At 35.5% G+C, this 25,066-nt stretch overlaps 1 protein-coding gene across 10 annotated transcripts in view; it reads left to right on the top strand.

Annotated features, from left to right (window-relative positions):
- The window catches only part of eya4 (EYA transcriptional coactivator and phosphatase 4), an 80,225-nt gene that overhangs the window by 52,787 nt on the left and 2,372 nt on the right, over positions 1-25,066 (top strand). For 6 of the 10 annotated variants that reach the window (XM_066700211.1, XM_066700213.1, XM_066700239.1 and 3 more), the window contains 13 exons: positions 1,221-1,287; positions 1,997-2,139; positions 2,262-2,405; positions 3,067-3,149; positions 4,447-4,627; positions 7,402-7,538; positions 9,104-9,187; positions 18,389-18,478; positions 20,623-20,681; positions 21,069-21,229; positions 21,823-21,937; positions 22,273-22,394; positions 23,817-23,917. In XM_066700211.1, the coding sequence (XP_066556308.1) occupies positions 1,221-1,287; positions 1,997-2,139; positions 2,262-2,405; positions 3,067-3,149; positions 4,447-4,627; positions 7,402-7,538; positions 9,104-9,187; positions 18,389-18,478; positions 20,623-20,681; positions 21,069-21,229; positions 21,823-21,937; positions 22,273-22,394; positions 23,817-23,917 (1,487 nt within the window). Of the gene's footprint in view, positions 1-1,220; positions 1,288-1,996; positions 2,140-2,261; positions 2,406-3,066; positions 3,150-4,446; positions 4,628-7,401; positions 7,539-9,103; positions 9,188-18,388; positions 18,479-20,622; positions 20,682-21,068; positions 21,230-21,822; positions 21,938-22,272; positions 22,395-23,677; positions 23,779-23,816; positions 23,918-25,066 lie in introns of all 10 variants that reach the window. The other 4 variants (XM_066700220.1, XM_066700225.1, XM_066700266.1 and 1 more) reach the window with 2 other exon arrangements.

Raw genomic sequence — 25,066 nt, forward strand, 5'->3', positions numbered from 1 at the left:
CCCTGGATTACAAATGTTAAATTGTTTTGTGTCATATAATGTTGGAAGAAGTTAATTATTGTTATAATACATTTTACAGACTATTTAAGGATTAGGTCAAACATTTTCCTTCTTAAAAAGGTACCCACACCTCTTACTCACTTCTTATCAATTAAGAAATCCAGGGGGAAACAACTGTGAGTATAGGGCTAGTTAACAAATTCATTATTAGTAGTAGTTTAAAGAGTTTAGTTTTTCTTCTTCAAAAACAAACAATCAAATCATTCGTAATCTCTATAAGCAATATATCCAGGTCATCAGTACAAATGCAGGCTGCTGCTGCAGAAATAATGTGTATACAGTTCTACACCAGATATACACAACATAGAAGTGCAAGCTGAAACCTCCAAGTAAAGGGCTGCCTTTGACAAACAAGAGCTAGCAGTGGGGAAGCAATTACTGGCTGTGGGAAGTACTGTGCAGTTTAAAAAGAAAAACAAATAATATAGAAAAATCACATTACTCATAATTGTTTTATACCTTTAGTTATATATCACTTGTAAATGTTGATAAAAAAAGAAGTTGGCTTCCAATAGGATAATGAATAACGGAGGTATTGCAGTCTTTGAAGTAGAAGTATGATTGATTAGGAGAGTGCAATTCCTGTGCTACATAATGTAGTTCTTTAATCTTTCAAAAGGCGAATGAATAGCAGATGGGCTAATAAAGACACTCTGTGTCCTTGCCCAGTCTGGATCTGCTTGGATGGGATTGGTTCAACACTTTAAAGTTTGTAAAATTTGTATATGCAATACATCTGTCTTAGTCAAGGCAGATGGTTGAACGAGAGAGAAAGTATTTAACCTTTTGGATGTGTTCCAATTAGGGTAGGGCTTTATTACAGACTTAACGTAATATCCATTTTAAATGAATATTCTCAAGGGTAGTTAGAAATTGCAATTTATATATATATAAGGCATCATGCCGCCTTTTGAAATTCCAGGAATGTTTCCAAAAATGTGCATGTTTTTTTTTGTTTTTTGTTTTTTACTCTGCAGTACTAAGTCAGGTTGAAAAATAGGGAAAAACATTGACTGCCAGTTGTTGAATTGATGCTTATTGCATACTTAACTCTATCAGTAATTATGGTTATTAAGTCACATTGAATTATTTTTTTAAGAAAATGGTAATGCACTTTGATTATGTATTTAATAAATCTTGTTTTCTTTTCTTTTTTCAAGTAATAACAAGCAGTGGTTACAGCCCCAGATCAGCGCATCAGTATTCTCCACCCCTGTACCCTTCCAAGTAAGTGTGCCACCTGTTCTTTAGAAACAAAATATTAAGAAAGTTGAATAGTTGAATACTACCTGGAAATGTAATTGAATGTCCTGACATGTTACCTTTTTAGGATACTTTGAACATCTTGAATATTTAAGTTAACTGATACAATACAGTATTTTGTAAAAGGAGTTTTAAAAACATTTAATCTTCAATTTTACTTTAATCAAATGTACTTGAATTTAAACGTATATTCAAATATAAGAATCATTATTTTCATTGGTAAGTACATCTTGATTTGGATCAAAACTAAATAAGACATGTTTGTATCTATATTATTATTATTATTATTATTATTATTATTATTATTATTATTATTATTATTATTATTATTATTATATATAATATACGTTTTATATTCACATCTTGTTTATAGGTTTTTGAAAAACAAGACATACATCCTGAGAAATATGTTGATGTTCTGACACTCTAAACATACCTCTCAATGCACATCGTTAACTATCTAGATCAGATTAGCTGTGGGATTGTGTGTGTGTGTGTGTGTGTGTGTGTGTGAGAGAGAAAGTGTGTTTAATGGAAAGCACATATCTATGCATTAGAAGATAATCCCCTTTTCTATCACCCCAGTCTTTTTGCTTTGGCTTGATGATTTTGGCAGGCTCTTCCCTGCCCTTGTCTTCAGTGTGCCGTGACCACACTGTTCTTGCTCCTGCAGGCCATACCCACATATTTTGTCGACACCAGCAGCTCAGTCAATGACAGCCTATGCGGGGCAGACCCAGTACACTGGAATGCAGCAGCCAACAGTGTACACCGCTTACTCCCAGACAGGGCAGCCCTATGGACTATCCACGTATGGTATGTTTCGTTAAACAAACGGTAAAACTGTGTGGCAAGGGGGGGACCCCTTTTCTAATTGTCAGAGTTGTGTTCTTTGCCAAACTATTTGCGAATCAGTTACAGATTAATTTCTCCCGCAGATTTGGGTGTCATGTTGCCGGGCATCAAGACGGAAGGGGGTCTCTCTCAAACACAGTCCCCTTTACAGACAGGCTGTCTTAGCTACAGCCCAGGCTTCACTACGCCTCAGCCAGGCCAAACTCCTTATTCCTATCAGATGCCAGGTCAGTAGCATTCTCCTTTCAGTTCTGTTGCATTCCAAAGTATTACTGAAAGTGAAGAAGAACAAGTGAGTCCAAGATGCTGCTGTTGATATCTGTGAATCCCCACCCCCTGAGGATTATGTACTGAGTATGAAAACTAATTAAAGAATACAAAAACTCACTGAGGGCGGGAGTGATACAATGCAAATGTGTACACTTTAAATGTGTGTCTTAAGTCAGGAACTTGAATGATATATAAACTGTAATATGCACCATAAATTAATGAAGTTTCCCCCCAGCTAACCAAAAAACATGGCAACATGGCTTGTAATGAAGTGACCACAGATCTGTATGATGTTGCAGAAAAACAAACCTCCGGGGAATGGTGTCAAAACATTTTAAAAACATGTTATAAAATTACATTTGTATAACTGCTTACCACAGAAAATAACAATGGTACTGTGCAACAAGACCATTAATGGCACCATCTTGTCAAGTTTAATATATTTCAACATTTTTATTATTTATTTGTCTAAACCAAAATACAACCAAACCAAAACCTCACACAAAGTTGCCAGAAGAAAAATGTGTTCACCAAAGAAAACTGCAGGTTGCATACTTTCTAACCCAGCCCTAATTACACCTGACAGAAAATAAACAGCTTTTTCTTATTCCATTATAGGTTCCAGCTTCACACCATCTTCGGGCATTTATGCAAGCAACAATTCTGTGTCTAATTCAGCAAACTTCAGTAGTTCACAACAGGTACTTTCATAGTTCTTAATTGGTTCCAAAGCTAAAATGTCTGTTTGTCTCTTCTTGTTTCCTCAACAAATATCCAGCAACATCTTTTCTTGTTGGTGTATTTTTGTTGTTCGCTGTTACTGCTGCTTCAGTGTCCAAGGTTGGAGATATACAGAATTATTTTTAATGTTCTGAAGCCAGGATGGCATTAGTCTAAAATGCCTTATTTGTGGAAGAGAGGAATGTGAAATGTGCTTTATAAATCATGCAGATCACTTCAGTCACTGCATGTGTGGGTAGAGGAGAATGTAATCTTTAGAAGTTAATGACTATTTAATGGTGAAACATGCTGTTCCTTTTTATAAATGTTGCCAAACGAATGTTATTTTCCAAGCTTACTATCCACACTGGGATGCTCTCATTCATATTAGACCTCAGTCTGGCCAATTCCTCTTGACAACACGAGCAGCTTATTTTGTCATTTTGGACCATGGAGATCAAAATGGGTAAAATATACCTGGCTCATTATGGTCATACTTATTATGGTAGACTAGCGCTGTAGGATTAATTAGTCATAGACAAATATATTTGAGTTAAATAGCCAAGACCCAACTTGGGAAAATGTTGTTTTCTTGTGACGATTAGCAGGTAATAACTAAAATCTGTAAGGTCCCAAATTCAATTTTGTTCTCAAACAGAGTACAATTTGTTGATGTGGTCTAGAATCATAAAGACATCTATATTTGTAGCAAATAAGTTATTAGCACAGTGGCATGTACTCAGCATTGGAAACTCATTGTACTATCTCAATGTTAAAAAAGTGTATATTTCAGTGAAAGAGACCATTCTAGGTACATTTTAGTTACATACTTGATGGATATGGCTATGAAAACCAACAATGTAATTCATTTTTTTTCTAGCTTAAAGTAATGTCATACAAAATAGCGTAAAATGATCTGTAGACATGAGGGAGACTTCTTTTACTGTTCAAATTCATCCTCCTCTAGAAAGCACAGTGACAGCTTTATTGGATGCTAATAAAATAGCAACATCATGGTGCATTCAATAAACGCTAAGAATTAAAATTGTTATTAATAAAAGAAAAGCTTTATATAAACCAATCTTCAAAGGCCAGGAGAGTTTGATGTCTTCCAGGAGACCCTTTTTTCTAGACTGAATCACCGCCGGCCTTTTTCTTTTTATGGAGACTTAATCTAAATGACCTGACTAATGTAAGACTGTTACTCAACGACGTCTTTGTAAAATATGATGATTGCAAGGCTTGCTTTACTCAAAAGAATGATTACTACTGTTTCAGGATTATCCTTCCTACACAGCTTTTGGCCAAAACCAATACCCCCAGTACTATTCACCCTCCACCTATGGTGCGTACATGACCTCCAACAGTACAGCTGATGGGACCTCTTCAGCTTCATCCACCTATCAGCTGCAAGACCCTCCCCCAACACTCACGGGCCAAGCGGCCGAACTCCACCCAGGTAAACTGCATCTGCTCTGTCTGTAGCCACGCCTGGCCTGACTGATACTAATCCACAGAGCTGTTTCAGGACCAACTCTGTGTTCCCTGTCCTCCTTGCTTCGGATTCCCTCTCTCTGCTTATGTTATTATCCCCTGACACCAATCCAGGTTCCCCACGATTAACTTGTTCACTCGACAGCAATTCCAACTGTCATTTCAACATGAGAACATCCACAGGCAAATGTGACAAAGTATAACGTGTTTTGAAGAGACTAGACTTTAGTGAGGATAGTGGGAATCCACAGCGTGCTGGTATTTTATTACAAAAAATACATAATAATGTTCCTGCTAAGTAATTTCCTCAAGTAATTTCCGATTCTGTTAAAAGTTTTAATCAATGTTTTTTATCTCTTTAGCAGAGGTGTATTTCAAGGGTTTTATTGTCAAATTACAATTCGTGAAAATGAATTGGCTGTTGCTTTCTATCCTTCAGCTAAAACCAAAACTCTGTTATTTCCATTCTGGGTTGCAGTATGAAAATGAGGCAATGAGTCTGGCATTACATTGACAGCATTGTTTTATATGTGGCCGCTATGAGATTCTTACATCAGCTGTTCTACAATGAGGGCGGGACCCTGCCTTTCACAGAAGGATCAAATTAAGGGCATTTTAGCTTGTTGCCTTTTACACCATAACCTTTGACACAAAAATATTTACTAGATTCCTATATAAATTACAGACTTTTAGTCTACGGTTCAAATGTTTTATCATTTTCTCTTGATATTGAACAATACGTTTCCGGTTCAATAAGTTAAAAACAGTTCAAATCTCATTGGGGGTTGTATGGATCTGTGTTTTATTAAAAGAAAAAAGAACATCATAAATCATGTCAGTTTGGAAAGGTTAACAAGGGCGAGTTGTAAAGCATCAATACATGTCATAATTTCATTGCTCTTTGTTTATGGTCTCCAAAATACATGCTTTTAGATACCAGTTTCTTCAAGACTTAAAAGTGGTTTTGGTTGTTTTGAACTTTTCTAGTTGTTTACTACTTGTTCTTGTAACACTAATGTAAATTGTAGATTGTCTAATCAGGTTGATTTATAGTTAAATCACTACAGTTTGTATCTGTTTATCTCTCACTATATATCTTTCTCTCCTGATAGACAGATAGATAGATGGAATTCACAAGAATATACAATTGTATTTGTATACACTATTGTCTATACTAGTAACCACCAAATACAGAAAGACACTGAATTTATCCATAACTTCAAAATGATGCAATGCTATAACTGAATATTTCTGTTTCATTTTAAGAATGTCCTTGATTGAACATGACATGGAAAAATAAATGTGATTTAATTTCCCAGCTTTAGTGATTGCTACAGTTTTTAGTCATTATCAAGTTCAAATATAAAATAGAATAATGAAGAACAATGAGGGAAAAACAATGAAGCCAGACACAGTAGAATATGAAAAATGCATGAGAAATAATCGGTTTGTTGGAGTTGTTTGCAAATACATGACAGTTGTAATAATACAGGAATCATACAAGCTATTGTTGTTTATAGTCCAAATTAAATACATATATTTTATTGCTTAGGGAAATTTCATAACTGATGTGCAAAACAAGATCTGACTTTTTTGGACAATTAAAGAAATGTATCTAAAAGCAGTCCAGGACTGTTGTAGCCCAAAGAAAACATTGAGCACTCCTTCACTCTCTGCTGCATTTGTATAATATATTCATGTAAATCAGATCTACCTCACAGTCATTTCTTCCCTTCCTACTTAAGAATACATTGAAGTCATATATCATCAACTTCAGCTATGACCTTTACAAGAAAAAAAAAAAAAGAGAAAATACAAATATGTTAAAATACAAAACTCATTAGGGTATGATTCCTCTGGAAAGGAACTTTTAGACTATGCAAATGTCAACAACAATTTTTATTTTATTTTTTATGAATGAAAACCCTGCATATCTGGTGAAGCCCATTCCCAGAGAACCCGACACCCCCGCTCGCTGCTTTTTTCAATATCCTTTATTTATTTTAGAGTTTGAGAACTGTGATTGGAGGCATTGCGGGCCCAGTATCAAAGTGTTTCACAGGAACTGGAGCATTCCTGGATGTAATGGTCCTTTTTTTCCAGTTTTCCTTGGCAGGCCTTCAGAATTCTGATTAAGGAAGCTTATCATTCTTTTCCAATCACAGACACTTTCCTTCTTTTTCCACTCTACAGCTTGGCCATTTTTCCTGATTGAGACATAACAATATGTGATCTAAAGCGCTGCCGTCTGTTTTCAGTTACTTGTCTAAGCAGATTTCTGTTCAACTTATTGAAGGCTTCAGAAGCTGATCAAGAAATTCACTTTTTATTTTTTATTAAACAGAGACATTGAAAACCATGTATTTAGAAAATAAATCTGTTAAATAACTGATGGATATTTATATCCTTGTAAATATGTTTTCTTTCAGATTAAAAATATTGAATGATGTAAAGTGATTGCTTAAGATGTAATGATTATATATTTCAAAAGAAAAAGAAAATTCTGCGAAGTAAATATTTCTACAGTGGTACAGTGCTGCTAGTATATCTGTAGCATTGGACCAATTGTGATTTTTATACATATCTACTCTCATACACATATTCTCATGTGGGATTAGCATTAGCATTACTATTTCAGAAGTGTGATCAACAAATCAGGTAGTTAATGGCCTCCACAGATCTCCTGCAAGTGTTTCTGATGTTGTTGTTGTTTTTTTCTCGTAATGACTTTACCCACAGGGGACTTTGATACAGTACAGAGCCCCTCGACACCAATCAAGGACCTGGATGACAGAACATGTAGGAGTTCTGGGTCAAAAGCACGGGGAAGGGGGAGAAAGAACAATCCATCACCGCCCCCCGACAGTGATCTGGAGGTATGCCGTGAATTCACTCTGCACTGTTTAACCTTCATTTGATAAATAAATAAAGCTTAAGATTTTTGCAGATATAAAAGTTTGTATGTAAATATGTGTGTGGATCTATTCATGGACACCCTAAGTGTAACATATCCCTAAATGTGTTGACATGGTTAGATATAGTTAAAAAAAACAGTAAATACAGAAATACAAATAAGTTTCAGCTGGAGTCTTGACCATGGTTGCATGGATTTGTGTAAAGGTCACTGGATAAAGATATCTGTTCTCCCTTCAAAAGAAACAGTTTCTCAAATGTGACTATTTCTGTTTGGTTGAAGTATTGAATATTGATTATATTATTATTATGATGTAACAAAGAGAAGAATTTCTCTGTTTGAAAGAAATCTAAAGAAAACATGTTTTTATTTTTATTATTATAATTAATAATAATAATAATGTTGATGTGATATAATATCCATTAAAGTGTAAAGTGTGAATCCTAGGGGAGCCTTATGCACAGAATTAAGAATGTATGTCAAGGATTAATGCTGAGGATCTGAATTGTCACTGTATCCATTCCATTTCAATTTCAAATGCATGTTCCTACAGATTCCCAATGAAAGACTGCAGTGGGAATCTGTAACAGGACAAACCTGCAGTGCCTTAAGTACAGGTCCTCCACCTAGCTGGACTCGGGTGGGATGATGGGGGTATTTACAAGAAAGAGGGGATAAAACATTTATATTTATATATTAATTCATATTGATTAGCATTCTTTTTTGGTGATATCCCCTATTCCGTAAAATAACATTAGATAAAATAAATAAAATTAGAAGTGCGCTTTATTTTCCATCTGTGATTCAGGGTTTATGGAGGCTTTCTTAAGTGTTCGTACACCAGCAATTCAAGTACTTCTGTCCGTGATATATGGTACATTATGTGGAGTTTCCTGACTTCCCATCCTTTTTTATCATACATAATTAAGAGGCTTTAATCAGTATGTGCCCACCTGTTCTACAGATTTTCAGTTCTATTCCAAGTGCTGTGGGAGGGAAATATGTCGCCTGGCCTTTCCCAGTGCAGTTAGTTTCCGATTACTTGTGAAACACGTTTTGTGGTCTCAGGATCACAGAACTCTAATACATTGTTTTTTTAAGTGGGTAACTTTGGAGGCAGTCTTCAAACTAAAGGCAGAGGCCTGTTGGTACTTATCCAAGTGCCTTCACTTGACTTTCACATTCTGACTGATACATTTTACATTCATCTAAAAATATTAGCAATGGTTTCTAATTAAATAAACCAAACACTTTGATATTTCCACATATGTATATACATATTCCATCATTTTCACATCTTCCACTTTAATAGACAGTATATTGGAAGTGGAATGTTTTTATGTATATATATATACCAGTATACCTTAATTGTACACAGAAGATTAATTAATTTTGATTAGCCATTAGCAGGTAACCTTTCTTATGTCCGTATTAAATCTTAAAATACTTTTCCCAGTATATCTGCTTTGAAAGCATAACATTGAAAAGGCCATAAATGATTAATCAGTTGGCTTCTTTTTATTTCAGCGAGTGTTTGTATGGGATTTAGATGAAACTATCATCATATTTCATTCACTTCTTACTGGATCATATGCACAGAAGTATGGTAAGGTAAGAAATTATTTTATACATTTATTTTTACATGACTTTTGTGTGACTACAGACTTATTTGGAAGGGGAAAAAAACCCAGTGTATTTATTTATTTATTAAAAGGATAGCTGTAAGGTGGTGATTCTGCAAAGTCTTGACATACTTCTGGCAGAAAGCAATGACTTTAACAGCCAAGTTGTGTGACATTATATTAGTTTTTCACAGTTGAAAGAGACTACTTTTGGGTTGACAGCCTGGAAAGATTAATGACATGCACAGCTTGGATATGGCTACACTTTAATGTCATGAACTACCTCGAAACCAAGACACTAAATAAATCAAACTGAAAAATATATTTTCATATATGAATTCCGGAGTTCTTTTATTTATTTTGATTCTGAAGCTCCCCTTAAATTCTCTGCGTATCGAGGATTGTCCATGTGTCTGTTCGTGTTGGCAACGCAGAATGAAGTGCTTATTTCTCTGGGACGTTTTTCTGTAATAACTTTAAACACTGCAGGAATAATATATATACACTTGGGGAATTCACTGAATGAGCTTGACCCTGACCTTACATCGAGGTGCTTTTTTTTCTTCTTCTGGTAATAATTTCTTCAGAAAACAAAAAACTGAATGGCTTTCATTCAAACAGTAATAAGTCTTAATAATTATAAACTTGTGCTAATTACATTAAGATAAATATCTACAAGGAAAATGACACGTGGCTGCTTTCTTTGTTTTGGAGGTTTTGGTTTGTTTTCTCATTTATAATACTTCTCTAACCACTCAAAACTAGTTAATTTATTCTTTAATGTTTGATCAAACGTTTGTAAAATACATAAGGGAGAGTTTAACATTGATCAGTCAAGTGTCGGTCTATGAAGATTTTTTAAGCATCATCCCTTATTAATGGATTCATTCATTTTTAACGGTTCCATTAGAAAAGTATGCAAATGTGTGAGAGTGTACAAATGTACTGAAAATTGAACAATTTAAAGAGGAATCTGGCATTTTATCCATACTTGATTCGCTATTGTAAAATATTGAATACATCTGAAAGCTGAGAAGAAATAGTAAGGGAAATATCAAAAACATGATTGAATATGAGTTTAATATGAGTTCATAGTGGGTGCAAGCAGAATGTACTGCCTCTGTACTGCTGTCTGTAAGCTATGGCAAAATCCTCCATAGGTTATTTATGTTAAGTAATGGTTTAAAAAGAAACTATAGAATAGAATAAATCATACGGCAACACAACATACAGCAATATGAACTTTAATTTCAGGAAATGTGCAAATAACCTACTCTCTTGTGTATTTCAAGCTTGATAAAGTATATAAAAAAAAGAAAAATGCAACTGACATCAGTTTAATTTTAATTGTAATTGAAACTGCTGCCTTTAATACTGTTCAACACATTTAATGTATTTATAATCTCAAAAACATTGCCTGATTAGTTCCTTCAGTTTACCAGACATTTTAGAAATGTTTTATTGGCACTCTCAACCCATTCTTTTGCTGTGGGCTCACTGATAATGATACCTGATGGTGTAAGTCTGTCAGATTTGAACAAGCACAGCCTCTGTTCATACAATTTTGCAAGCAGGCATATTAAAAAAAAACACTGGGATGTAAAACAGGTAAATGTATAGTGATTGACAATGGCACTGTTGACCCTGTTCATTTGAGTATTCCAATATCCCATCATTGTAAAGGAGTGAAGAGAACTTCATTGAGCTGGTTGCATTCTTTGTTTATAAGAAAGAGTGTATCAATTTGTTTTGTTTTTTTAATTACTGTATCGCTTTTTGAAAAATCCAAAGTACTTATTTTCACACCCTATTTGCCTTTCCAAAAAGTTTTGTGACTGTTTTACATATTCTATAGTCTCCAAACTTACTTTTGTAAGTAGTGTAACTATACCTGCATTAAATTGAATATTTTATATTCTTTTAAATGAACGCAGTAGCTTTGAAAGATAAAAGCATTTTTTTTTTGGCCATCTTGCATGACAGTTTAATTTAAACTGAATATATATATATATAAAGCTACTATTTTCCTTTAACTTTCGGCAAAATTTACCTAGTTAATAGTTCCAGGTCTACTTATGGGAAACATAAGATAATATATATGTATTTATAAATTATAAGATGTGGGATTTGTGCATGTTCTATTTTTTTTAAACCAAATAGGCCCATGCTCTCTCAGTGTCATATCTTGTATTGTGTTTGTTGTCATAGGTACCAGCAGCATGATTACTGACGTAATTAGAGAGTGAAAGCCCCAGAATATTCAAATTAATGGTAGGGTGTGAGAATGTGATTTGGCATCTGGGATCTCAATGCTTTACCATCTGGTTTCATTCTAGACAGCAGCGAAGCAGTAAAGATGTCTTGTAAATGTATTTATCTACAAATCAGTTCAGATTCTGAATAATTTCTTCATATTTTTATTGTATAAAGTAAAAGGTACTGTCATTTTGGAATTGTGGTTGTCTTTGTTCAGTAGAACGGACAATATTTGCTATTTCAAAATTTTTAACTGGTATTCCCGGTGCCATATTGTTTCATACTGTTTCCTTTCAGCTCCTTTGTTTAGTGACATTTGCATTTCTTCCAAACAAGTTAATATCTTTAGTTTGGTTGCCACATTTAAGAAACTCAGATGTCAGAGTTGAAAGTAAGAACTCCAGTTAACTGATAGTGATAATATCAGCCTTAGTTTCAGCATTCTTGTATTTTTCTTGGGCTTCTGGTTTAACAATTTAGAAGCTTTATTTTATCTGCATGTTGACAGTTGTGAAGGGAAATGTTCTACATCCACTTTGTCAGTCAGGTCTTGATGGCCTGCCATCATAGCAGATGTGCAGCAGGTATTGCTTACAGCAGTAACGGGCAAGGTCTTGCCTAGTTTTTTTTAACTCTATATCTGTGTGTGTATAAATGACTATAATTAAATAGTATGCATTAAGGGTCATGGTAATGAATTCATTATTGCACAGACGACAGTAGCAAATTCTTGGTTAGTACTACCTCCATGGACATATAGCCTATATAGAAGGATCTCAAAGATCTGGAGAGTAGTTGATCAAAATGAAGTCGTTACTCAGAATTAAAGACATTTTATGATTGTGTGGAGTTGTGTCGTCAACTTGTTTCAGAGGCGCAGCATAAGGACAGGCAAGGCAGGCAACTGCCTGGGGCCCCCCAAAACCCCCCCAGCACCACCCCCCCAGTATGAAAGAAACACCATCAGCTCCCCCACCACTTGCGTGAAATAAACACCGTCAGCACCCCCCACCCCTAGCATAAACGTAACACTGGGGAAGGGGGGGGGCAAATCTAATCCTGTTTAGGGCCCCCAAAAGGCTAGAAACAGCCCTGACTTGTTCACATTAATTTAAATTGCTCCTGTCTGAGATACATGTACGAGATACATGTGCTAAAAGTTGAAGACATGCTCTGTAGAGCTTATCGTTTTAATACCTGTTACGATGAGAGGGACCATGGTTTAAGGAGCCAGCCATCTACAGACTGCAAATTAAAAAGCTGCTCACTTGGTGTCTGTACTGTGAGAGAGGCTGTACTATGGGAGAGTTTCTTCCCAATGGAAACCTGCCCTTCAGTACTGGGTTTGTAATTTGCAAGTTAGCGTGGGTGGAATAAGATTTTCATTTTTATTGGACCTGCCAGCCAACAATATTTGTTAGGGTTAAGTGTAAGTGTAATTTTATATCATTTTCACTGCCTCACGCCATACACCCATACAAATTCTAAGTGTTTCTGTTAAAAAAAAAGAAAACAATCATAAGTTTAAGTATTAATCATATCACAACAGAACTGCCAATTATATAAGTGACACATTTAAGCCTTGGTTGAAATGCACAGTTACAGTTCACAAAGAAAGAATCACTGGATCTTTAAATCACATGAAGAAGACTTGTCACACAGCTGGAGAGGCTACAAAAAGCAAAACATAGGAATAAGCAGCTGTCATTAATATGAAGCACGCTCTTCAAAACAGTTTGGTGCCCTGTTAAGATAACTAGCTCCCTGAGAAGCACAATGTAAGATTTATTTAAATGTTTTATTTTGTTATTGGTTTATTTCATATGAATGAAAACAGGACTTTTTCTACAGGAAAGTCAATATTTAGTATTTTCTAGTGAAAGTTGGACAGTAAATGCTACATTGTGGACTCATGTCAGTCTGTGCTTTTGCAACCCCAAAATTCAACATTGGAAAACAACATAAACAAAACCCAGAAGAGCACATGCAGCACCGGGTTTTGGTATTTCAAGGCATTCATTGATCATTCAGTGGATCCCATGTGTGCTAATTAAAGTTTAAGAAAAACAATTTGAGCAAAAGCAGTAAAAAGTATTATTACACAACCAACCACGAGACATTTACAAATTACAGGTTTATAACATATGTTTCTGTGCTTTAAACAGTCTCACTCAAACAAATTATCACTTGACCACCATGAATTTCCTGGCGTGTAAATGCTCCCTGTACATTGAAAACACGTTTTTGCAAGTTTTCTCCAAAACCTAAAAAAAAGCATTGACAAATGAATGGAGAGAAACACATCACTATCATGTTTTAGTTGAAACCATTTTTAAATACATTGAAAAAACACAATATCCTCCATATCTTGAGAGAATAACTTGAGTATTAACTTTAGTTCTGAGATATAGCTCTGAAACAGTGAAAGTTGTCCGTAAGCTTTGGAGGTCTCAGGTGACTATAGTGAATATTGCTGGGATCACGAGAGGAATGTTAGTGTGTCCAGACTGTACCTCAGGTTGCAGTGTGGTACATTTAAAATTATATTAAATTTAAATCATTGCCAAACCATCAAACCATTGCTTCAAAGACAAAACTGTGCAAAACTGTAATGGCCCTGGACTGACGGAGGAGGAAAAACAGTACATGCATCTGCGAAACCATTTGTCAGTTGTAAAGGTCACATTTTCACCATAGCCTTCTCTTGGAGTACTACTCTGACACACACTGGGGTGTGTCAGTGTCTAACATGTACAGGAGTATGCAATTATTACACCAGGGAAAAGTGAAAGTGTAGTACATTCAGCCAAATCTGAATTATAGGGATCTCTAAATCTACCAGTCTTTTCTTTCAGCTCGTGGAATGAAGGTGGCATAAAGTATGTATTTTACACTAAAATGTTTCATTCCTAAGAAAAGATCATTCAAAAGTTATTAGACATATATTGCAACCAAATAACGTACGAAGAAAAAGTCATAAGCATGTAGGCTAAATGCTATGTAATACATTACATTTAAATAAAAGAGTACATTAGTACATTATAAAGTGAAATGTGTATGGCTGTTTTTTTTTTAGTAAAGACAAAATATTGTCATTGTCACATTTACTTGATCAAATGAATATATAATTTTTAAAAGCTCTGACTTCTCACAGCAGGATGAGTGTCTGAATAGTATTTTAATAAAGATCATGTGATTTGGTTTTTAGCGGTTCTGGCTCTTGTGCTGTTTTTTGAGATTCGTTTTTTGCAGAGCACATATATGCGCCCAGCAATATCAGGAGTCTTAATCCTGGCCCCTCATTTTTTTCACACCTTCACTTGTTTCCCTCTTTCTGCCCTTAAGAAATATGGTGACAGCTGTTTCTATTCACAGCCCGGGTGAGCTCCTCTAGTCTATTTATGCCATCGCTATGGTGACCACCGCCATCAAGTTCTAATAGATTTCTTTGGTATGCACTAATAAATTATTTTAATCTCGGCTATTCGTGTTTTCCACACTTACAAATTTCATTTGCTTCATTAGTCATCAAGTTGATATGAAAACACACAGAAGTGAAAGGCATGTAACAAAAGAACTTTGGACAATTGCTGGATTAATTTTAATAGACACAAAAAGGCCAAACAGTATTAGGAGATTAGTAATAATTGGGTTACATGGTTTACGACACTAAAATAGAAATTAGAAGACTTTTGATTTATCTTTTTTGAAAAAATTGTCGTCTTGGAATCAATTCGAACATACTAATGTTAGTGGAGCAAAAGGTGTGCCTAACATGTTAAGTCATTATACAGTTTTAAACTGAGCAATCCTCTTTACATACATTTGCTTGATTTAATTGTAACATATATACATAGTATACAATATGTTTAAATTGTAAATTTCTTACAAATATATGCTTACAAATGACTGCCCTGCAGTGAAATGCCTTTTATCACAGGAAGAGCAAAGGGGTTTCCCTGTGACATTTATCTCTTCTGTAATAATCTGATACGAACAATATTCCTCCATTTATTTCAATGGTAGCCTGAGAGGCATTGGCACACAAAGTAACATGAACCTGAAAGACTGATTATATGTATGAGTCGGATTAGGATATAGTTATATATATATATATATATATATATATATATATATATATATGTATATGTTGTGTATGTATGTATGTGTGCATGTGTGTGTTAATATATAAGTGATTAAGATGCTATTTTGATTGTATGAAAACTGGTTTGAAGTCTCCTAATACCATGAGGGCAATAGGGATTTTCTATTCTGGGTCGCTGACTATTGCAGCAAATCATGAGGAGTGGCATTTGACCCGTTATGACCTATTGCAGATGATGGTTTTTGCAGCTGAGCACCAGTTGGCATGCAGAATTTTTCTGAAATGCTGAACCCTTAAATAAGGGTTTGTTGATGTGACAGGACATGTGTGAGCAGTCTGTCATCATCTGCTTAGATTATTGGTGCATACCAGCACAACTATTGGCACTAAGCATGGAGGTAAATATTCATGTTGGTATAATTAATGGATTTCCATGAAAAAGAGATTTGCACCAAAATATAGATCTTGCAATTAAATGCCTAACCTATGTAAAACCTATGAGTGCATCTGCAGTTATTGAGGGGGGGTACAACTTCATAAAAATATATTTTACATTTTACTTCAGCATTTACACAGCAATTGTTTCTTGGACAATTCAGTTTGAATTATACACAATCAGATACAGTGCCTATAGAAAGTCTACTCCCCCTTGAGCATTTTTCACATTTTGTTGTCTTAGTGCCTCAGTCTCATGCATTTAAATGCATATTTCTTTTACTTACCTACACAACATACTCCACACTGTTGAGGGGGAAAAGGTTTTATTGTGACAAAATATATATTAAAAATAAAAAAATGAAATATCATAACTGAATAAGTCTCCACCCTCCTGGGTTAATGCTTGGTAGAAGTACTTTGGCAGCAGTGAGTCTGTTGGGATATGTTTCTACCAACTTTACACACTTAGATTTGGCAATATTTGAACATTCTTCTTTACAAAACCGTTCAAGCTGTCAAGTTCGTTGGGGAGCATTGATGGACAGCAATCTTCATGTCATTTTACTAATGTCTCTGACTGGGCCACTGAAACTTTTAGTTTCTTAGCCACCCCAGTGTAGTTTTGGCTGTGTGTTTCAGGTCATTGTCATGCTGACAGGTGAACTTCTGTCCCAGTTTCAGCTTTCTTGTAGAGGGCAGCATGTTTTCCTCAAGGACTTTTCTGTACTTTGCCCCATTCATTTTGTATTCTATTCCTGCCAATGGGAAACATCACCATAACATAACATAACATGATGCTGCCACCACCATGCTTCATAGTAGGGATGGTGTTCTTTGGGTTTGTGCCAAACATAACGCTTTGCATTTAGGCCACAAAATTAGATTTTAGACCTCAAAACGTTTTGCAAAATGGCTACAGAAACTGCTGAGTGTTTCTTGCAAACTTCAAATGGGATTCAAGGTGGGCTTTCTTGAGTACCATACAAGCCAGATTTGTGCAGAGCTTGGGATATTGTTGTCACATGCACACTTTCACTAGTCTTGGCCATAAAAGCATGTAGCTCTTGCAAAGTTGGTATTGGCCTCTTGGGTAGCCTCTCTGTTCAGTCTCCTTCTTGCTCTGTCATCCAGTTTGCATGATCTAGGCAGGGTCTTGGTGATGCCATACACCTTCCACTTCTTAATGCTCCAAAGGGATATTCAAGACCTTTGATATTTTATTATTTCCATCCACTGATCTGTGCCTTTCAACAACTTTGTCCTGGAGCTTTTTTGAAAGCTCCTCGGTGCTCATGGTTCAGTCTTTGCTTTGAAATGCACTGTCCAGCAGAGGGAACCTACAGGACCTGCTGAATTTATTATGAAATCATTTGAATCACTACAGTGTATCACAAGTGGAGGCCATTTAACTTGGTGTGTGATTTTGAAGGCGATTGGTTACATGGTTACACCTCAGTTTGATTGGATTGCTATTACAAGAGGGGTGGACACTTATCCAACCAAGCTTTTTTTATATATATATATATATATATATATATATATATATACATTTTCTACACATTTCTAAAATATTTTAATTAAAGGCAACAAAAGGACAACATTTTATAAAGGCATTATTTTTTAACCTCACCAATAAAATATGTCACTTGTCCATTTTTACAAGGTATGATTTAGACTGAGCCTACAGTAAGATACACATGTATATTCATGTTTGTTTTCTATTTGGTTTCTGTCTATAGTTACAAATTACAAATACTATCCTAATGAAGCATTGATCTGCTGCTTTATTACTGGTACAGCATAAAAACATAATAATAAGTCTTACATCACTGTTATCCACCACAGCTATAAAAAATAAATTATAGAGCCATTACTAGTTACCAGTGTTTTTTTTTTTTTAAAGGGACATTCATTTTATTTTCTGTACATTTTCACACTAAATGCATTATCATAGATGAGTAACAGACATATCAACAGCTTGTGCATACAACTGCCACACACTTCTGTCTATGAGAAATCTTGCAGGCTCAGTCCTTCATCCACCTGTTGTGATGAACAGATTAAGGCAAATCCAGTGTAACTGATTTTGTAGTAAGTCCTCTGTGAATGATTTATAGTGCCTTACACTGGATGAGGCATGCCACCGAGTTTCGTTACTGTGTTTGTGGTCTGGGTCCTGCTCCTTATTCCCTTCCTTTAAAGCTCCTTCACAATTTGTATCCATTTTTATTTCTCAAATCATTGTCATCTGATCGCAAATCACACATTTATAAATTGTTTTCCATTTCCGTTTTTTGTTTGTTTCTTTGTTTGATTTTTAGGGCTCAGGTGAGAATATTTTCTTAGAGAGAACATTATATATATGTTTGAGTGATGTTTTATTTTTTTCAGGATCCTCCTATGGCTGTGACGCTTGGTTTACGGATGGAAGAAATGATCTTCAATCTAGCAGACACACATTTATTTTTTAATGACTTGGAGGTAAGTCACTGGGTTTCATGATACTTTCCCTAACTTTCTCATTGCTCCTGATCAATATTGGTATCAGTCTGGAACAATTAGAACTTGAGAAGTACTTTAAATAATTAATTGTTTACACTGCATGTGAACTACTAAACAGATTGACATGATTACAAATATATATGTAGTATAATTGTATTCATCAATTTAATTCTACTTTAGATGTTAAATTTTTTGTGTGTGTTTATTGTCCTGTTCTACAGTGCAGGTTAAACTAAAGCTAAAATATTGTTTTCCCATTTACCATTATTGTTGCAGTCTACTGCTTTAATTACTAAAGTTATCATGACATTATGTGAACGTCTTGTTTCCTCACTAATGTACCTTGAAAATGTAAGTGTGCCTAGAATAATATGTAATCAATCTATCTGCTGTTAAACCTACTGCATTGTGCCTCTTGTGTGACTTTCAATAGACATACCTCTACTTTTAATATACTGCCAACACTAGTCCTCTAGGGTGTTGAACCCAGTATATGAAGGAGTATGATTGCATATTAAAGATATTGCTACATAGAAATTCCCCTGGCTTGTACAGGCTGACATCCAAATAACAAGCTCTAAGACTCTCCATAGCAGAATAAACAAACAATTAACCTTTAACCATGTTTTTCTTAAGACAAAACAAAGTAGACATTTAAAAATCAGTTGCTGATTAAATAATGTAGTTGAAATATTCCAGCAGTGCTATTAAAACAATATTTACAAATGTTGACCTAAGTTGTAAAAATTATTAATTAATTAATAAGCCATAAAACTGAGGACACATCACAGGACACACAGGTGCTACTGGAATTTATCATTCTGTAATTGTAAGGATATGCAAGTACTATTCAGCTGACTGTTACATGTCCAGTGAGGAGAGTTTTGTAGTGTCATCATTTCAATCAGAAAGTGTTCTATTTCTGTTTCTTGCCACTTTCCTTTCGTTCTTGTGAATGTTTTCCAGGCCCATTAGTATGAGAAACTATGAAATTGGATGTTAACAAATGTGCTCCAAAGCCTCATGTAGGCTTCATTAATTAATCCAGCTACATTTTCTCCTCTTTTTGTTTTTAATGTACCGAAGCAAGCATTTTGTTATCCTGTAAGCAAGCTGTTTTGGTTATATGTATTTTAGAGAAGATTGGGCATTCCCTTTGAATTCAACCAGAAATAATACACACAGAGATGGGTGTGTGCGTGCACCAACTTGCCATGTTGTGTATACCGATTTCCTAGGATCTGAGAACATACTGCTTGATGAGGTTCTGGGCCCCTTATATTATTAACACCAGGGCATGCATGGTGGGCTAAATGTACTTCTGTCATTCATAAGATTTCTCAGCTCTTATGTTCCTGAATTCTAAAATAGAGGTAGAAGAATTCCTAGACTTCTTGATTGCTGTATTTCTGCCAAGAAGCTCTCCAAATAGATCGTAGTTGCTTACTCTTATCCAGAGCTTTCTGAAACTCAGCCAATATCTGGCAGTCCTTCTTTGACAGGCCATAGTTCTGTAGTAAGTATTATACGTTTTTTTCTCAGCAGTGAAAGGCTGCTGAAGTGGAACATGGAGTATTTAAGGCATTCAATTTCACACTTGTTCTAAGAGTAGTTGAGTGTGTTAAAAAAACAAGAATAAAAACTAAAAGCTTCTACTTCTTTATCTAACAAATGAGGCTGTACTTTGTAATATACCAACGTGCTGAGTGAAATATTCAAAACTAAGTCCTCCTTATACCATGTTGTTGTTATAGCTCAAGTGGTACATTTTCTGAGTGTCAGGAATTAAATTAATGCCTTAAAAAAACAGTTTACATAGAGAGCTTTTAAGTTTGTTGGCAAATAAGTACCCTGTTTTGTTGAAAAGTATATCTTTTTTTCCAGTAGAGGAGTTTTTTTAACTGGAGATGGGGCTCGGTAGCAGCCATGTTGCTGTGCTCTGATGTGATTCTACTGCCCCTGTCTGGCGCAGTGTGAGCAAGTGCAGAGTAACACAATCAAAGCATTTGTTGGCTGAGATCACTTCACTCTTGTGTAACTTCAGGCATGCAAACAAGCCCCTAACGGGAACTGACATTTCAAGCGTGTGACACAGGAGATTCACGAATTTGTCAAATTTTCAGGAATGTGATCAAGTTCACATAGATGACGTCTCCTCGGATGACAATGGCCAGGACTTGAGGTACGGCTGCGTGTGCTTGTGTAGTTCATCTCTGATGCTATTTTTGGCATATTAGCAGTAGAGAATTAAGTCAAGACAGCCTCTTTTTGCACGATAATGCTAATACAAGTTAAAGTCTATTGATTGCCATAATGTTAACTAAAATGTCTCTTAAAGTGAATGCAATTTGAATTTCCCAAACCAGCATTAACCTCAGTACAGTAATTGAAAAAGCCATTTAAAAAACTGTATGTACAACAGTTTAGAGAGTAGATAATCGAATTAACTTCAATGCATGATCAGGTCCCATGAATTCTGTTATTGAGTTATAGAGAAAAAAGAGGGAAATAGACACAATAAGTCTAACAACATTTAAATAAAATATATCATTATTATTATTATTGACAGTACTTACAGTTTTGCAACTGATGGCTTCCATGCAGCTGCAACAAGTGCAAACCTCTGTCTGGCCACGGGTGTGAGAGGCGGGGTGGACTGGATGAGGAAGTTGGCATTTCGCTACCGAAGAGTAAAAGAATTGTATAGCACATACAAAAACAATGTTGGGGGTAAGCTTGTGTGTTTACTGCAGCAGCAACAGAGAGATGAAATCATTGCAGCCTGTATATTTCAGAATTCTGTCCAGGCCCACTAACTATGGATTTCCTGTCATGATGATTATTCCCCATTTTCAGCAGTAGGCTCAGGCATGCAGTGCAGTCTGGTGTCACTCAGGGTCTGTAATGATATGACATTTGTTCAGATTAAAAGGATCGATTTTCATCATCTTGGTGCAGTTTTCCTTATTTTTCAGCAGAATATCCTTATAATTAAATGCATCTAGTAATTTAGTGTTTCTCAAGCCACATAGAGACTGCTACACCTTTCCCTCTTCAGATGGCGTAATGAAGAGTTAAATCTAGTCAAGACCAATTAACCAGTCTATTTGAATAAATATTGAAAACATGCAGTTTGCGTGAGCTTTTAGGTAGCTGTTAAATCGTTTCTCACATCTATCCAGCCTTGTTTTTCTTGTGCAGTACCTGGCTCCTTCCTGCATATACAGTAATGAGGTTCCTGGTGTCAGCCAGGACTGCTGTTGCTAATTTGTCTGTGAACCTCTGTAAATCGTTCCTCTGTGTGGTTGTATTGTAATTTTAAGGGCTGCTCGGACCTGCCAAAAGGGATGCGTGGCTGCAGCTACGGGCTGAAGTGGAGGCTCTGACAGACTCCTGGCTGACTAATGCACTTAAGTCATTGTCCATCATCAGTTCAAGGTAAACAGTTACATTAGCATAACATAATTGTACAGTAAATTATAAACAAATCCACATTATTAAATTGGCAACTGCTTTCGAGGGCTGTGGTGAAATCAGTTTAAGTGGTAATCATTTACAGGACAGGGATTTCATTTGTACCAACATGCAACCTGTTGACAGCTTTTAAACACCAACTTAAAGAGTAACATTATTCATACTTTTATACTATCAAGGAAGTTTTATTTCACAAATAAGAAAAGATACTTCAGTTGAATAAACTAAAGGATATTTTCGACAAGAAATAAACCATTGCACCTTCTGAAAAAATCATTTCGATCTCTCTTTTTTTCCAGAAGTAACTGTGTCAACGTATTGGTAACAACAACACAACTCATACCGGCACTTGCAAAAGTACTTTTATACAGTCTAGGATCAGCCTTTCCGATTGAAAACATTTACAGTGCAACTAAAATAGGTAAGAAACACACAGAACATCACTTTTTCTATTGGTATTATGGGCGTATGTGGAAGGGGAGGGTCTGGAGGAGGAATATTTTTTTACCCTTAAAATAATATTTTGCAAATGTTGTGAAATTGTACATTATTATTGCGGGTTTTCTCTCTGTTTTGTTATACAAATTCAACACCATGACTTGTTTAGGTTGCACAATGTTCTTTTGACCTGGCACTCAACACAATTGATTGACAATCCTTTTACTTAAAACAAGAATTTCTTTAAATGAAGCTCTTGGCTGGTGTTCAGTGATTTTGTAGCCGGCCACTTTAGGTCTCTGCATTGTAATATTTATGCCAAACCAAGCCTTTAGTTGATTCAGAAATGCAATCAAATGGATGATCAAAGAAGTGCATTGGGAATGTTTTCACTATACCATATTTTTCTCTTCACTCACAGCTTTTCTTTAGTGTCGCTTTACTGTTACCAGCTGCATGCAGCAAAAACATTTTACAAATGTATACCCAATTGGAAACACATTTAGTTTTGGTGGTGATTCGGTAAAATTGTGTTGCAGGTATAACATCATAACTTATCTAGGTTCAGTTAGCAGTAGTTTAACTTATAACTTAAGTTAACAATTAAGTTAACAATTTAGCATTGGCCCCTCATCAAGCCCCCAAAATAATTCAAAATTAAATCATGCTCCTGCTTGATACACCAAGTTGCTCTTTGAGTCATCCACAGTATGCTTTATTTTAAATAAATTCCTATGAAACATACCCCACTCTGAGTAGTGATGAGTCTCCAGGAAGTGGGAAATGTAATTGTTACAAACTGTATGGTCTAGAGAAGTTTACTATCAGATGTCTGTTTCACAATTAGTGTCATTATTTCAATAAAAAAAGAGAAGAAGAAATAATATATCCATATTCCTGTTCATTTTCATCCTGGCCGACCTCTTTATGTGGTACTGTAAAAAGAAGAAGAAGAAAAGAAGAATTGGTTGTAGTAATTAGTCATCGAGAAGGCACTTTTATTTACAAAGAAACATGGAAAGTTAAATGATGTATCAGCAATTGCTACAGCACATGCACTTCAAAAGAAGCTTGGATTGATAACTCACCAAATGACCAGAGCACATGGACTGAATATATGGGCAGCGCTTAAATGGGTTCATATAAACCATGTTCTGTAATGATTGTTGTAAAGCAAGTATTGGCTCAGTGTGTTACTGTACCTTCCCCGTGACCCTTTTTTTAAGCTTGTGCAGACAAAAGGTTAAGCAGTGCATTGTTTTTCAGGAAAAGAAAGCTGTTTTGAGCGTATAGTGTCCAGGTTTGGCACTAACATTACATATGTTGTCATTGGAGATGGGCGAGATGAAGAGCATGCAGCTAGCCAGGTAAAGTCCATCTGAACTCTTCCTTGTTTATCTTCCAGGAAAAGAGAGTTGCTTTGAGCGCATAATGCAAAGGTTTGGCAGAAAAGTAGTATATGTTGTAATTGGGGATGGTGTAGAAGAGGAACAGGCAGCGAAAAAGGTAACGTCTGTAGTGAATGTTGGTGTGACAAACTGGCGCGCTTCCCTTTCTTTGCAGTAGTGTCCTATTTGCTCATGAAATAACTTGGACAATACAGAACACTGGGCCGGATTTACCATGGCTGCTTGGTATGTGCTGCTTCTGAAGTACAATAAAAAAGTGATCTGCTCCAATTTTTCTCAAATCAAAGACCTATTTGATAAACCTCAAATTCAACTTTGGTCATGCCTTCCATGCTAAGTGAATATAGGCAACTTATTCTTGGAAACATTATCTACAGAGCTCTGCATTATGAGGTGCTAGTCGTGAAACATATTTTTATTTTGTTGTTCTATATAAACAGATGATACACCTGCTTCTCTTACCTGTAGTCAATGCACAGGGGTTTTGAAAACAACTTTTTTATAGTTGGGTCTGTGCACAATATATTTTTTTAAATATGAAAAAACTTCATACTATGTGACCTAGTAGGAGAATAGGCACAATTTCCGGCCTTTAAAAATAAGGTCAGATCAGAGAGGTTTTTAAATTACAAAGCATGCAGAACCTACTTTTATCTTGATTATGTTTATGAAGATATACAATGACTTATAATTTTCTTAATACATGCCTCTTTTTCATTTTTGCTCAATCCACATGGCCTGGGTAAATCTGGCTCTCGGTGCCTTCAGTGTGGCACTCATTGCTTACAGCTGTGTTCTGGTGTGGCTTCTCTTATCCTGTTATCTTGGGTGCAAAAATGAGTTTTGCTATGATTCCTGCTGTCTTGAAATTACTTGATTTACATGTCTGTTTTCAAATGACCTGGATTTTAGAAAACATTTCAAGATTAAACAAAACCAGAACCCTTTGGATCGGCTCCTTAAGAACAACTAGAATACATAGATATAAGGTTCACACAACAACATTGAATATACAGTGCCTATAGGAAGTATTCACACCCCTTGGACGTTTTCACATTATGTTGTGTTCCAAACTGAAATTGTGATGCATTTAAATATGTTTTTCCCTTTGATTTACACAGCCTACTCAATACAGTTAATTATTCAATGCTATTATTTTATTACCCCTCCCCTGATCTGTGCCTTTCTATAACTTTATCCTAGAGTTGTTTTCAAAAGCTCCTTGGTATACATTTCAGATATGAAC

The sequence above is a fragment of the Amia ocellicauda genome, chromosome 1 (genome assembly GCF_036373705.1).
Source record: "Amia ocellicauda isolate fAmiCal2 chromosome 1, fAmiCal2.hap1, whole genome shotgun sequence".
In the NCBI taxonomy this organism is placed as follows: Eukaryota; Metazoa; Chordata; class Actinopteri; order Amiiformes; family Amiidae; genus Amia; species Amia ocellicauda.